The sequence below is a fragment of the Centruroides sculpturatus genome, unplaced genomic scaffold, assembly GCF_000671375.1.
Source record: "Centruroides sculpturatus isolate CEXI.00-Female unplaced genomic scaffold, Cexi_2.0 scaffold45, whole genome shotgun sequence".
Taxonomy (NCBI): domain Eukaryota; kingdom Metazoa; phylum Arthropoda; class Arachnida; order Scorpiones; family Buthidae; genus Centruroides; species Centruroides sculpturatus.
In genome coordinates, this window is record NW_019384310.1 from 284,423 (window position 1) to 299,976 (window position 15,554).

Here is a 15,554-nt window from a genome sequence, read left to right on the forward strand (position 1 = left end):
AAAAAAAGCCAATTTTTATGTTTATAAAATATTTTGAATGAAAAATATTAAAATATGTACAAAATAAATCATTTTGAACACTCTTTTTCATTATTTATAAAAAAAATATAGTTCTGGCATAAACAATGTTAAATTTTAACTGACTTAATTTTGCGAACGCATCTTTTTTATTTATATGGATATCTTAAGGTCAATTTTTGCGCTAATGTTGCTAATGCACCATTTGAGAGAAAAAAAAAAATTGTTAAGGAAAAATTTTCTGTTAGCGAACCCTTTGTTAAATATTTCGAATATCACCACTGCCCATAACCATTGCTACCAAGTGCAGAGTATGAATATCTTCAAACTTAAATATTGTAGAGAGGCAATGAAAAATACAACTGGATATTTCATTAGAATCTTTGAGATATATATATATCTTGAGTCTGAACATAACTGAGTATATTATCAGCAGTCAGCTTTGACTTTAAAGACCTACAACTACTATAAAGTTGTAAGCATACAATTGATGTAAATCTTCCAAAACCAGCCTCTTCCAAAACTTCCAAATCAGACAACTTATTAGTTGTCTGATTTGGAAGTTTTGGAAAAGGTTGATTTTTTTGAAATTCAACTGATATGATCAAAAGACCGTTCTTTTCTTATTTTAGGGGTTAAAACAATGCCTTTTCCCTTACAGTTGATGTACTTTTAATTCAGTTTTTAATCATTCTATTCTTGCATGTGTTTTTTTGGCTTTCATTTATTCAGGCAACCGAAGGGAAGTCAAACAGACATCTGTTCTGGGTATGCCTAATCGAATGTGCTAAAAATTTCTCTAAAATAAGTCAGTTTTACTTTGTGTTCTTTTAAAACACTATTGTACATTTTTTCAAAGTTTTGTTATGTTGAAATCATGTACTATGTATTTATGGTTAGTTATTCCTATGCAATTGGTTTTCATTTTCCAGTAAATAAGCACACTTCCTCTTTTTTTCCCTCAGTAAAACATATAGAATGTCAGTCTTCACTCCTTTCATATTCTGCTCTGCCAGTGTGAATATGTCTTTTTGCAACTGCATTGAACTTAATTTTTTGTTAAATAGAATTATGCTTTGTGGAACTCACAAATATCTGCTATTGTAAGTGAACTGCATTTAAAATTTTTCAAATTATATCCACAACTGGGCCTTTCTGGTAGTCTGTGGAGGGAATACCTTAAGTATTATTAATATGAAAGGAAAAAAAAAACAGAAAATAAACATAACTATTTTGACAAGAAGAAAGGTTTTCTGGCACTTCACCCTTGTATGACAGTTTGGAGTCTTCACAGAATTAGTGAATATAAACATCAACCTGAATCACCAGAGTCTGATAATCTAACAAGAAAGATATGTGTATATCTTACCTCTTTTTTTCTTCCTTGGCCCTTTTCTCCTCATTTTGGTTCCTTAGCTTTTCTTCTCGTTACTTCTTTTATCTTCTTCCATTCTTTATAAACAAAAAAAAAGTAATAATCACAAAACAATGCAAAATTGTAATAAAACTTGTTAGCATTGCACAACGAGTACAGTGGGTGATCAGTTAACGAACATAATTCGTTCCAAGACTTTGTTCATTATCTGAATTGTTTGTTAACCAATTATCGATTTACCATAGGTTTTTATGTGAATTTGATTAATTTGTTCTGGAGACCCCAAAAAATAAAAAAATATATACTTTCTTACTACATTATGTAATAATATATATATGCAAGACTATAATTGTGACAACCTCCAAATATGGATAGAAATAAATGTTATTTTATGAAAAATTTTCTAAATACATATATTTGTTTATGCAAGATGAAAATTATTTGAACCTTGAAAATTATTTTCTTCTTGAGATGTTACTATCAGAATAATAATAGACTGAGATACAGGTGGAGTCATATAAGGTATTTCAGCAGAAGCAACATTTCCAGCAACTGCTTGGCCAGCTATTGTATTTGATAAATCTTCATTTTGTTCTTGATTATGAGCTGAAATTCAGAAAATGACAATTAGAATTTATATACATTTTTTATTTTTACATTTTATAATTTTATTCAATTTCTAAATGTTTTATTTCTATTAAATATGTAATATTCTAATATAAGCTTAAATACAGTATAATTGATTTATGTTCATCTTATATTCAAAAATACAGTATTCATCTGAGAAGTTCTCTTGATTAATTTTTTGATTCCTGAAATTTTTTGTGAACTAAGAATATAAAACATTTTAATTAAAACAAATTATCAACATTTGAAAATATATTTACATATTTCAGGAATAGATGCCAAATCATCATCATAAATATTTTGCTTTTCTGGAACTGGAGGTGGTTCATATAAATCAGACTGAAAATTTGGCCATTGTTTTCTGTTTCTTCGAAATTTATCCGGATCATCATATTCATCAGTATTGTGATCTGAATCTGACTGACCTTTTAACTTCTCATATGGATTTTTAGGATGCCTTTGAACTTCTGTATACATATGTGATATGCTAGGAGTTATGGACAAAGTGATTAATCGGGCATTATTCATAATGCCTGGTCATTATGAATAATGACCAGAAAAGGTGTGCAATGTGATAAATATTGATTAATTTATCAAATTGACCGGTCATTATGAATACCTGCTATCACCTAGTTGGGCAAAGTGATAATAATACATTGAGGAGTGATCATCCAATATACACTAACCAATAAGTACTCTGAGTTGCAAGTGCGTATCGTGTTTTAGTATCGAATTTTAAATTTATGCAACCAGTAGTTAATCTTGTGCAACATTTTAATTTGATTTTAAAAACTCCACTTATTTCATTTAGAAATATTTTTTGTGAATTATTTCAAAGTATTTTAAAAAGAATATGCAATCTTTTAAAACTAAGTACTATTAACTATATTAGGTAAAATTTTACTGTTTAATTATGTACACAGTCATGGCAGCGGTCACGACTGTTTGTGCTCTTAACCGCTGCACCGGAGAGCCGCTGGCAGGCTGCCGATTGTTTAATGTCACTAGTTATTGATATGTGTGTTCAACAACTACAGTGAATCAACAATTTGCGGCCTGCTGACGGCTCCTCTCTGGGAGGAGTCTGTTGGGAGCACAAACAGTCACAACTGCCACCAGATTTGGTACTAAACGTAATACGCATGCATAACTCAGATGTGAGTGCTGATTGGCTAGCCTATGTTGGATGATAACTCCTCAAAGTATTATCATCACTTTGCTCAACTAGGTGATAGCAGTATTCATAATGACTGGTCAATTTGATAAATTATTGAAATTTATTACAATGCTTGATTTTGTTGGTCATTATTCATAATGCCCGTATTAATTACTTTGTCCATAACATATATACTTCATCACTAAATGCACCAATTGTGACCTTTGCACTAAGAAAGTTCAGTACACTTTTCATTTGCTAGTTATTATGTTTGCAAATTGAGTAAATGTAAAATGAGCCAGATATTTTTTTTTCCATAGCTAAAGTAAAGATTGAGTTTTTTCTTGTACATCTGAAATATAACAAATTACATAAACTTTTATTATAGAAACTTTATTACATATAGTCATTATTATTATAAAAATTATAAATTTATATATGCTGTAATAGAAATTTGTTTATTTAAATATTCATTGAATATTTACTGCTATATTTAGTAATATTTTACTTCTTGATTATGATAGTTGCAGGTGTTTAATATCTGTTTGACTTTTATAGATAAATTTTAAACTATTATAATATATACAGTCGATCCCCATAACACTGTTGATAATTCCATTTTATATGAATTCCATGTTGTTTGAGTCACTTAGATTATACAAATATGTGAGCTGTTCACAGCCCGGCACACGTATTTGTAAAATCTAAGTGACTCGTACAACATGGAATTCATATAAAACAGAAAAATCAACAGTGTTATAGGGGGGGTCGACTGTAGTTTATTATTATTTACATAATAGATTTACTTGAATTTTTAAAATATTTAAATTTTATAAATTAAAAAAAAATATTATGAAATTTTTATAAACTGAAAAAAATTATATTTTTGATGGATAAGTCCATGAATAATATACTGTATTAGCTCACAGGCAAATAGACTTTTTCTTAGAGACTAGTGCTGAAGTGTATAGTTTTAATTCTCTTTAAGTATTTGACAGAAACTTAGTTGTAGCATAGTGTTTTTAGAATACTGTAGTGTATTAAATCCTTACATCATAAAGCCAAATAATTGCCAAATTATATCAGGCTATATTACTACTAATAATAATAATTAAATGCTAAGTAATTTGGCATTAGAGGCAAGCATTAGGTGCCATCTCTTGCTAAATTTAATAATTATAATTAAATTAATATTTTAATAATTTAAAGTTTCTGGAAGAAAATAGTAATAATATAGCATGATATAATTTGGAAATCATTTGGCTTTAATATATAAATATTGGATTTGGATATTTATATTCTTATGTAATTTTTGGAATATAATCCATGACTTATGTGTTGTTTTTACAATGAAAAAAAGATTGCAGCTTAGGTGTGGAAAGTTTCACATCATTTAAGAATCACTTTGCAGTTGGCAGCAGCATCTGAACTAGTGGTGTTCAATACTATCAAATAATTGATTATCAATACAATATTTTCTAATATTGAAATCAGAAAAAAGAATACTGGCTAATATTGACATTCAGTATCACTGATATTAGGAATTATTGAAATTTACAAGTTTAATGACCTAATGCTATTGAACTTTGAAATTGTCATTGCAACCATCATGATATTACTGATATACAAGACAAATAAAATATGCAATTATCATTAAACCAGCAAAAATTTGATTTAAACTAATTGTTAAACAAATGGAAATATTTAAAGCATTTTGGAGTAGGACAGCAATTAAGTTTAAAGAAGTGGACTCATTAGTGGCTGTGTGGCGGGTATATTTTGATGTGCTATAGATCTTGGTCAGGTTTCGTTTTTATATTTCATATAAATTTAGTATTTTTTAAAAAATTGGGAGCCAGTTTGAAGTCGAATTTAACCTTCTTAAATGCAACATTGAACATGTGTATATTTCCACAACATGCAACTTCTTAAAAATCTTTGGAATTTGCATTCTTTGGACAAACATTCCATTACTTTGAAATCTGAGGATGACTGTTGAAAATAGATGAAAATGTTTGTTTAATGATTAGTTAAGTTGAATTTTTCCTGGTTTGATGGTAATTGCATATTTTAAATTGTCAATGAAATACATCTAGTATTTAAAGTGTGGTTTTAATGTCAATGAATTTCATTTGTTGCAAGTAATATTTTTAAATGATAATTGTAACTATTGTTTTTAATTAAGCATTTGTATTTTTAACATTGAGTATTTATCAGCAACTAAAATTTAGTGTGGCTTATCAGTCGATTAGTTTACAATAACAACCTATTTTTACTCCCTGCTATTTATACCTAGGTGCAGTTTATACTCTAAAAACTATTGTAATTAAAAATGAAGAAAGGTTAACTTACTATATTTATTATTAATTTTAAAAATGAATTGAAAAATCCAGATTTATATTTGTGTTTATCAATATAATTTACCCACAAGTTTATTAATGCTTGAGTCAAATCTAGTTTGCTGAAAAAGTCTATTGTATCAGTAGTTAAATAGTTAAATTGTAAAGTAATCTATGAATAAAAAATATAACTTTCTTTAGTTTTAAATAAAATGTGCTAATAAGATTTAGAAAATCACTTATAAGACGGTCAAATTTACAAAGAATTCTATTGATGGAAGGATGCCTTTCAAATCCACAATACTTGTGTTCCATTGCAATTAACTTCTTTCTGGAAGATCTAAAAGATGGTTGCATACTATTGATATTGTGGTCATTAGGTCAGATAAATCAAATGCCATTATCTTATAAATGCGATTGACCCATAGATAAGCCATCCTAGATTACATTAAAAACCAAATGTATGTATGCTGAATTTATTTACTGTTGGTATGCTTTTCAAGATTATTTGTGTGTTATAATCAAGGGTCCAATGATTTTCTAATGTGCCTTTAGTTGGAGTTTTTCAGATGGTAGGAGGACTCATGGCTCTCTTTTCTCCACATATATTTGCATTTGCCACGACGTGAGGGTTTCCAGCTACAACTGGTGTTTGACAAGTTAGACTCTCCCCACTATTTACATTGAGAGGATTCTTAATCATTTTATTACACTACACTTCCAACCATTATCTTATGTCATTAAAAATCATGATGTTCTCCAAAAGCTAAACACCCTTAGTTTGAGAAAACATATATTTTTTACTGTGTGTGACTTTGCTCCTTTTCCCTTCTATCAGAAATGTATCCTGCTTTTGAGTTAACAGCCTTCCTTCTAGCCAATATCAATTGTTCACACAAATATCATTCATGTATATTTGGTGTTAGTGCATTTAATTTGTCATTCTCCTTGAATTTTGAAGACATTTATCTCAAGTCCAGAGGCATTTCTGGCACAATATGTGAACTTATAGTTTGACATTTAGAGGAGGCAAATCTTCTAGAACTCCAGGATTTTATCTTATTGTATTCAAGATGTATGGATGATATTTTAATTGTTTGGTCTTTTGACCTTCTCCTATACTTCTTCCTTGGTACCACTAATAACAGTTCATATGTATTAACACTATACCTGGAGTAATGTGGTAATCACTACATACATTTTCTGGATGTCTTTATTATTTTGCATGATGGCTTCTCATCATTGCTGTACAGGGTGTTTATAATTAAAGTTCCGCTTTGAAATGGCCATAAAATGAAAACTACTGGACAGAATGTTATCAAACTTGGTAATAGGGTAAAGGACGTCATGGGATTTTATATCCCACCAAAAAAAAGTTCAAAAACGCACCACCAACGAGAAATGGCACTGTCTGCAATATTGTTAAACAAAATAAGACATGAAGACATCATTGAAAATGTTTTTAATCTGTTTTAAAATGCATTACAGAGCATGTTCAATGTCCACCATTTTTGATAAACAAGTTATATCGCATTACTGTGTTCTGAACAGTTGCTCTTAGCATATCACTTTCTTCCTGTCATAAACCATTGTGATTTTGTGTAACCCCACAAACAGTTTCGTTTTAAACCGATTAAAAACATTTTCAATGATGTCTTCATGTCTTATTTCGTTTAACAATATTGCAGACAGTGCCATTTCTCGTTGGTGGTGAGTTTTTGAACTTTTTTTCGTGGGAAATAAAATCCCATGATGTCCTGTACACTATTACCAAGTTTGATAACATTCTGTTCAGTAGTTTCCATTTTATGGCCATTTTAAAGTGGAACTTTAATTATAAACATGTGCCCACCAGTAGCCAAGCAGTCTTCGTACCCTGAACACTAGGAGTTCGGTCGTGGGTTCGCACCTTGCTCAGATGGGCTGGCCATGTGGAGTTTTCCGGGTTTTCTCCATGTCTCTAACGCCTAGATAGGGGCCAGTTTCCCTTAAAAAGACCTCCTGGAAGGCATCCCTCTAGGCAGATCGCCCAAGTGTTATGTTGCCATAACTTAACAAACAATTATAAACACCCTGTATATTGTAAAACATTGTACAAACCATTTTATATTCCACTTTCCTCATATGATTAGTCTTCTTATAACTCTGTTACATTCAGAGTCTTGGTACAAGGTGCATTTTTCTACTGTTCTTACATACATTGCAGTTCATGAGCTACACTGTATTTACCATATTGCCGTTGGACTTGGATACCAACCCAGTTTTATAAAAACTCTTATATAACATTATTGGGGTCAAATATTTTCTAATACTGCTGAAAGGAAGCCCTGTTGTTTAATATTCATGTTATGTGATCTAATACCTTATTTTATTACTAGGCTCTACAGTATAATATCAATAGTCTTCAAGACTCTACTTAACACTAAATTTATTAATATGTTAATAAATTCACTATTGATTGTAGTATTCTTGATTAACTGAGACCAGTGTAACTAATATTATGCATTAACTGAGGTGAATTGCAGAAGAGTACTTTGTTAACAAAGATAAGCATATAGTATAGTGAATATAGTTTGTTTCATAAATTTTGGCTGGTAATGGGCAGTATTCAAAAGAGGTTCTGGAAGTTCAAAAAAAGATTTTATGTACTGTGGTCATTTCTCAAGACAATATAAATTTGAAAAATTATTAGAGAAATTTTATTCTTGATTAGTATTTTATTCTTTGGATTTTAATAACTCAATATTTGAAAGAAATTTTGTATTTTAAATGTGTTCTTAACTGTCCTATACAAAAAGAACAGATCAGTATTCCATGATCTTTAAAAACCTGAAGATGGCCTGTAGAACAGGTTGAAAATGTTCGTTACAATAAATAATTCTCAGTGAGATAAGATGTTGGTATGTAGTTTAAGATCTAGCTGAGAATTAAAGAAATCTTAATTGTAATCATCATAAAACTTTTACAAAATACAAGACTATTGTTACAAAATCAGTTACTTTGTATCAAGCATTTTATGTTAATTTGAGTGCTTGATTGTCCAAGGTACTCTCAGTTTGTTATTTTGGATAATGTTTCACTTGCCATAAATTCATAGCGTGAAACTCGGGTTGCCAGGTTTTCCTTTAAAAAAAAGAAAGATTTTTATCAAGAAAGTTACTTTTAAAAAATTACAAGTAAAATCTTTATTTATTCTATTACAAAATTGTGATATAGACTCACCTGAACGTCAAATTTCCAGCAAAACACCCAAATTCAACATTCAAACATTTTCAGCCACTCCTTAATCGGCCTTCATTAGGAAAAGCCAAACGAAAAATAACTGTTCTATTTATAGAATGTTGCCACGTTGTATGTATAATTTTTAAATCAGTTTGAACAACGGCTGTGACATATATTAAGCAATGTATATTCAAGAGTCTAAATAATACTTCCTTGGATTTGGACGGGAATGTAATCCGTGTTGATGCGTGATCCTCTTATGTCGGCCCTGTAGAATTCTGTGGCCTCTACTGTTCTTATACATTGTCTGTTGAATACCCTGTGTATTAGGGTAGCCTTCTCCCCTAAGAGGGAAATTTCCAGCTCGGCAACATACCAGACCAGGGCCTTATTGATGTTTTGTTTTGCCATGTCGTACTTGTGATCTTGTAAAAGGGCTTGTAATGATCTGTATGTGGAACCAATGTATGTTAGTGTTCTGTTGAACCTGTCATCCTGTAGTGGAATGTGGTAAACTCCAGGTGCTCTTGTGTCCTCAGTTTCGTCCTTCGCATTAGACAAAAGGCAGAACACAGTGGGTTTCCTTTTGTACACTATGCATATGTTTAAATCCTTGGTCATACTCCTGTATATGCTATGGAGGGATGGTTCATAACTTAGGACTACCAGTTTCTCTTCTGTGTTGTTAACATTAGTATTGGTGTTGATTGACCTGGCTTGATATGTAGATGTTATATTGTTGATAAATGAGTGGCTGTACCCATGCTTGGATGCGATATGTTTCAGTTGTTCTAGCTCATTGTTAGTATTCAAGAGCTATGTACAATGTGCATGGTCTCTAGCCACAAGTGTATGGAAAGCGGATGCCTTATATGACCAAGGGTCAGCAGAGTTGGCCAGATATATTATAAGGGTCCACTTTCTGTGCTTTCCACTATTTTGGAAAGTGTGGATAAAGTACTTGTTGTTCGTCTTGATTGATTTGCGTATATTTCAACCAGTGGTTTTGGTTGGCGAGGACAAAACATTATGCTTTTAACATATATACAGGGTGTATCAGAATGACGTTTTAAAAATTTGGAAGATTGTAGAGGATAAAATTTTGAACATTTTGATGTAAGGAACTCATAGCCGGAAATGTGTTATAAAGTTTTTACAGCACTTTGCATTTTGCAGTCGGTATTCTGAATAAAACAGCAGAATACAGTATTTATGACAAGTTTTATTGAAAAAACAGTAGAGTACAATTAAACTGTACATCGAATCAGTGGCTGCACTATTTTAGAGTAAATGTTCAATGTGACAGCCACCAACTTTCTTACATAATGTGCAACAATGAACCATGTTTTGTCCGACTCTCTGTAAGATGTCACACTCCCCTCTGATGGTATTAAATGTTGTAAAGATATGCTCTGTAAGCTCATGAACTGTTCCTACAGGTGTTGTGTACACAAGGGACTTTACATAACCCCAGCGGAAGAAGTCAAAAACAATAACATAACATCAATGGATGGAAGGGTAGCTACCAAAGTGAAGGGTGGTCAAGCACTTCCTACTGCTGTAGAAACTTTATATCACATTTCCGGCTATGGGTTCCTGATATCAAAACATTCAAAATTTCATCCTCTACAATTCCCTAAATTTTTAAAACGTCATTCTGATACACTCTGTGTATGTATATATATATAAATGATAGGGATATAGCTGATAATATATTGCATTTGTAGGCATTTTTATGCTTGAAATACAGCTAAAAAAGTAAAGTAAAGATTGTTTTGGGGGTCAGGGATGGATAAATTCATTTTACATTGTTTCTTATGGGAAAATTTGTATCAGTTTGAGAACAAATCAATTTTTGAACAACTTTTAGGGATGAATTAAGTTTAAAAACCAAGGTTTGACTGTATTAAATATTTAACGATGCACTCAGAACCAATTATGGTGTGATAATAAAACAACGAAGATGAACATTTTCGAACTTACTTCTGGGCTCTGCATCAGGTTCTTAACCATTTCTAGATGGTTATTCAATAATGGAATAACGTTTAAATAAAAGTTAAAAAAAATCTACAAAAAACCATGTCACATATGTGCAACAAGTCGGTGTGTTCAGGCAAAATGAGTGGCTAGAGCGAGTTGTGAATCAGCTCTTGCCAGACCAATGACAAAACCATTTCCTCTTTAAAATTTATGCATGTAGCTGTGAGGCTGGATTTAAAAATGCACATAGCCTCTAACCATTCGAGATGTTAAGTGGGAGATGCAGGAGGATGAGATTGGTCAGGGAAAAATCTGCTGCTATGTCTGGATCTGTTACATAAGTAGCAAGGGCTGTAGAGGTTCTCGCATGACGAATATCCGTCTGATGTTCTTGCATTCTGATGCCCATTGAATAAAATAATGTGACAATAAAACAATGAAAATGAATGATTTTCGTTGTTTTATTATCACACTGCAATTAGTTTTGAATGTGTCATTATCGTTAATTTGGTGTGGTGAGTAGGTATCAGATATATTTTTAGGAGATACATTTTATATGAAATGATTGTTTTCACTTAATATATAGCTTTGTTACTTATTGATTTATGATAGTAAAATAGCACATTGAGTGATCGGTTAACGAACAGATCAGATAATGAACAAATCGGATAACGAACACTTTCGTGAAAGATTTTTATGTTCGGACAATGAACATATGATCAGATAACGAACACCCCAAAGAACAAATACAAGAAGAAGCGATATAAAATAATGAATACCGATTGATTTTCTCTTGTATTCAGGTAACAATTTGAAACTTTTCGGAGTGTGGGAGACGTTGACATCGACACTCGAGCCAGTATATACCGATCGGATAGTATTTCTCTGAACTTTGAAACTCTCTCTTGTAATTCCAGCCTTTTATTTTTCTGACAGAAACGATTCTTTTATAGTATATGCGAGACTGTCGGGCGGGCACTTGTTAAGTTTTGCATCGAGTTTTATTTTTGAAAGGTAAAATAGCAAAGGTAGAGAGTGGGCAGAAAATGTCTGATGTTGCTGGGCAGTATGGCTTGAACAAATCTACAGTAGGGTGCAGTTCAGTCTTATCTAAGAAAGATACAGTATAATCAAGAAGATTCAAACAGCTAAAGGAGTAACAAAAATCACATCTGAGAAATAAAGAACATTGAAGAGCTCATAATGGAACCTGAAATGGATCTGACATCAGAAGAACGCCAAGAAACTCTGCGAGATATGTTTTCTTCTGAAAAAGAGGATTAATGCCGATATCTGTTATTAAAGATACTTTGAAGTAGTGTGAGGATGTCAGAACAACAGTCTTAGAATGGCATCCAAACCAGGTTGAAGCTTGAGGATTTCTACAATTGCAATGCTATTAATTATTTACGAAAAATCCTGAAGAAGAGAGAAAAGCAATCGATATTAGACAGATTCTTTAACCCTTTCAGATGGAAAAAACATGACTAATAAAAATGCAAGACTATGTATGTATGTATGTATGTATTTTTATTATTACATATGAATAAACATAGTAAGAAAGTATGTATTTTTTATTTTTGGGGGACTACAGAACGAATTAATTAAATTCCCATTAAAACCTATGGTAAATCGATAATCGGTTAACGACCAAAGTCTTGGAATGGATTATGTTCGTTAACCGATCACTCAGTGTATTATACTTTTGCAGATTGTCTGGTCAGAATGTTGGTTTATGTGAGGTTATACATACCTCTCCAGAGGGTGTGTAAAAAGATTAAAAGAGTTATATTGTGTGGTATCTCATAGTCACCAGTTTCTATTTTAAAATTGTGAAACTGTTGTTACTATATTGAAAACTAAGATTATATGTTTAATTTATACATTTTATCTTCTTTCTATTGGTGATGTAAAATATTCATGGATTATTTACAATTTTTCAATGTTTATTTTATTGTAGTTTGATCCAAAAATGCAAAAATAAACATATTAAATTTCAGAAACTCACTGTAAATTATCTCTACTTATATTATTAACATCTACTTAGTATGAAATTTGAGAGGAAGGAGTTTTCTTTCAAGGTTAGGGTAGTAAAACTTTATTTCTTTTGCAGCAGATTATCAGTGCAACTTGCACTGATTAACTATTACTACTATTGACAATAAGTTGCTAATTGTTTTATTACTTTATAAACCAAAACTTTCTTCCTGGTTATAAGTCAGTCAAATTACAATGTTGTTATTATAGGAAAAATGTTGTTCTTCAACATTTATTTAACAACTAGTTTTTTAGATCTGAATAATTTTAATTTTTAGTTACAGTTTAACTGGCATGCAAGTAACTCCAGGGTTTTCAGCATGCTGATCTTCCCCAGTTATATGTGGCATGTTAGTCAATCTGTGAAAATATGGTAAAATTTTACTGGAAAACATATTGGAGAAAGTCGGGTAAAACCTGGAAAAGTCAGAGAAATTATGAGTTGAGTAAAAAAGGGAACTCTGTTAAAATATAAAAGTGTTTTGGCATAGAAAAGAGTTTTCATGTTTTCTAAATATGCTCTTAATAAGAAAGGAAAAGCTGTTTAAGTAGTTTTTAATAAATTTCAAATTGCAAAATTAGAAGATAAGCTGCTCAATTACATAATATTTGATCAGGTATGAACTAACACCTGATTTCAAGTTAACTTTTGTTTGGCTAACCTGCAATTTTTCTGCATGAATGAATGATGGAAATGTATAAAGTATTTTATATTTCAATAAATAATTTAATTTTTACTGTTTGTGAAAACATACAAATATATGTATTTTAATTAAGTGAAATATTTGTTTTTGATGAAATCTTATTACTTTAATAATGATAAATTGATTTTTAAAGTTTTTGATATGACATTTATATTAATATTTTCTTTCAGATGGAGCCTAAATTAAATTTTTCTGGATATATAAAGTTAACAGTCAAGAGTCAATTTAATACTTGGATATGTATTATCTATAAGGTAAAATTCTTTAGTGATTCTGTAGAATCTTATATTATATAGGATTTAAAATAAATCTATGAAATCATATTGTAAAAATTCAATTGTGAATTGATAAATAATTTTTAATGAATTATTGTTATTACCTTATAACATATATATTAAATTTTAAATTTAGAAACAAATTAAAAAGCAACAATATATTATTAATACTGATTTATTTAACATTATATTTGTAAGTTTTATATTTGTATTTAATACTATATATTATTTATTCCAAATACTGTAGGTTCAGTATGCAAGATTTCATTTATATTTTTACAATAATATATTATTGATTTAATTTAAAATGAAATTTTATTATTAAATGCTTAATTGTTATTAAATACATGTTTTCAGTAGTAAAATACTAATATAATTTTAAAGAATTTTTTAAATACCCATTGACAAAAAACTTAGAATCAAGGAAGAAGTGTCAGAATCCAATGAAAATATATTAGTGTGAATGTAATAAAGATGGTAATAATTGATTACAACATTATAGCAAATGAGCAGTTACTTGTAGAATAATGGTATAATTTAAATGAACTTTTAGTACCTTATTGGACCTCCATTTGTGTACATAAATGCAATAAGGCATAAAGGCTGAAGGTTATAAAATGCTGACAATTGAGAAATATATCTGAAATAATTTAAAAATTATAATTTGAACTTATTTTGCTTATTCATGCTTGAAGTAAACACTTTAAATAGGGATACTTTTTATGCACAAGATACTGAAAATACATTAAAGTGGAGATACATAAAATTCTGTGCAAGTGCAGAATGTTTTCAAAATAGCAGGCAGAGTATATGGTTAGTTATACATATACAGTGGGTGATCGGTTAACGAACATAATCCGTTCCAAGATTTTGTTTGTTATCCAAATTGTTCGTTAACCCAGGGGTGCACAACCTGCGGCCCGCGGGCCACATACGGCCCCTTATCAATGTTTATGCGGCCCGCCGTACAGGCCAAATCCCTTCTTTTGAAGTTTCTAAGTGTAGAGCTCTTTCCCTTTCACAAAGTCATTAGCACCCAACTGTTTTATGACTTTCCCTGAGGTGAGAAATGGGGGATTGTTCTATAAATAAGTCTATTTCTAGCTAACACTTTCTGGTTTAGATATCGAACATTTTAAAATGATGTTAGAACGTCATTTCCGATGTTATCGGGAAGTTTCTATTTTGGCGAAAAATCTTCAATTTTATGCTTCGGAAAACTTGCCTATTCGTCTAAATAGCGTCAAATAACAAAAATAAGTGAAAATAGCNAAAAGTTTTGAATTGTTGCCTGAAGACAAAGGAAGACCAATCGGTATTCGTTATTTTACGTCTCTTCTTTTTGTGTTTGTTCAGTCAAGTGTTCGTTGTCCGATCATAAAAATCTTTCGCGAAAGTGTTCGTTATCCGATTTGTTCATTAACCGATCACCCACTGTATACTTATTATTGTTGACTTCATTATTATTTTGACCATTTTTCCTTATACTTGTTAACAATATTTTGCCCACATTTTTAAAACTTTTCTGATAATTCGTCAATTCCTGATGCTGCCATTTCTATTTTTTTTTTTCCATGATGGAAAAATGTTTTTTGACAATTTTAAGGTAAGTATTTTATATATCATATTTACTCAAATCTAAAACATACCTTAATTTTTTGTGCTTACCCATGGTTTTCATTATTATTTGTTTTTATATAAACAACTCATACTGAACATTGTTGATAAATTTATATAAAAAATGTTCAATATCTATTGCAAGTAAAGTTATATATCATTATCTTTTGTGATATTAAAAATGAAAATCTCATTACTTGCTGA

At 30.5% G+C, this 15,554-nt stretch overlaps 2 protein-coding genes across 6 annotated transcripts in view; one reads left to right on the forward strand and one right to left on the reverse strand.

Annotated features, from left to right (window-relative positions):
• The window catches only part of LOC111621182, a 66,498-nt gene that overhangs the window by 18,677 nt on the left and 32,267 nt on the right, over positions 1–15,554 (forward strand). For all 5 annotated transcript variants that reach the window (XM_023363275.1, XM_023363271.1, XM_023363264.1 and 2 more), the window contains one exon: positions 13,629–13,712. The gene's annotated coding sequence lies outside the window, so the exon portion shown is untranslated. The remainder of the gene's footprint in view (positions 1–13,628; positions 13,713–15,554) is intronic.
• Positions 1,610–2,527, reverse strand: LOC111621235. Its single transcript, XM_023363316.1, has 2 exons — positions 2,281–2,527; positions 1,610–1,999 (listed from the first exon to the last, which is right to left on the reverse strand). The coding sequence occupies exons 1-2, from the start codon at positions 2,495–2,497 to the stop codon at positions 1,815–1,817; spliced, it is 402 nt and encodes a 133-aa protein (XP_023219084.1). The 5' UTR covers positions 2,498–2,527; the 3' UTR covers positions 1,610–1,814.

Coding starts and splice junctions, on each gene's coding strand:
- LOC111621235 (XM_023363316.1), bottom strand. CDS start 2,497: ATGTATACAGAAGTTCAAAGGCATCCTAAAAATCCATATGAGAAGTTA. Junction 2,000..2,280: donor GGCATCTATTCCTGAAATAT/GTAAATATATTT, acceptor TCTGAATTTCAG/CTCATAATCAAGAACAAAAT.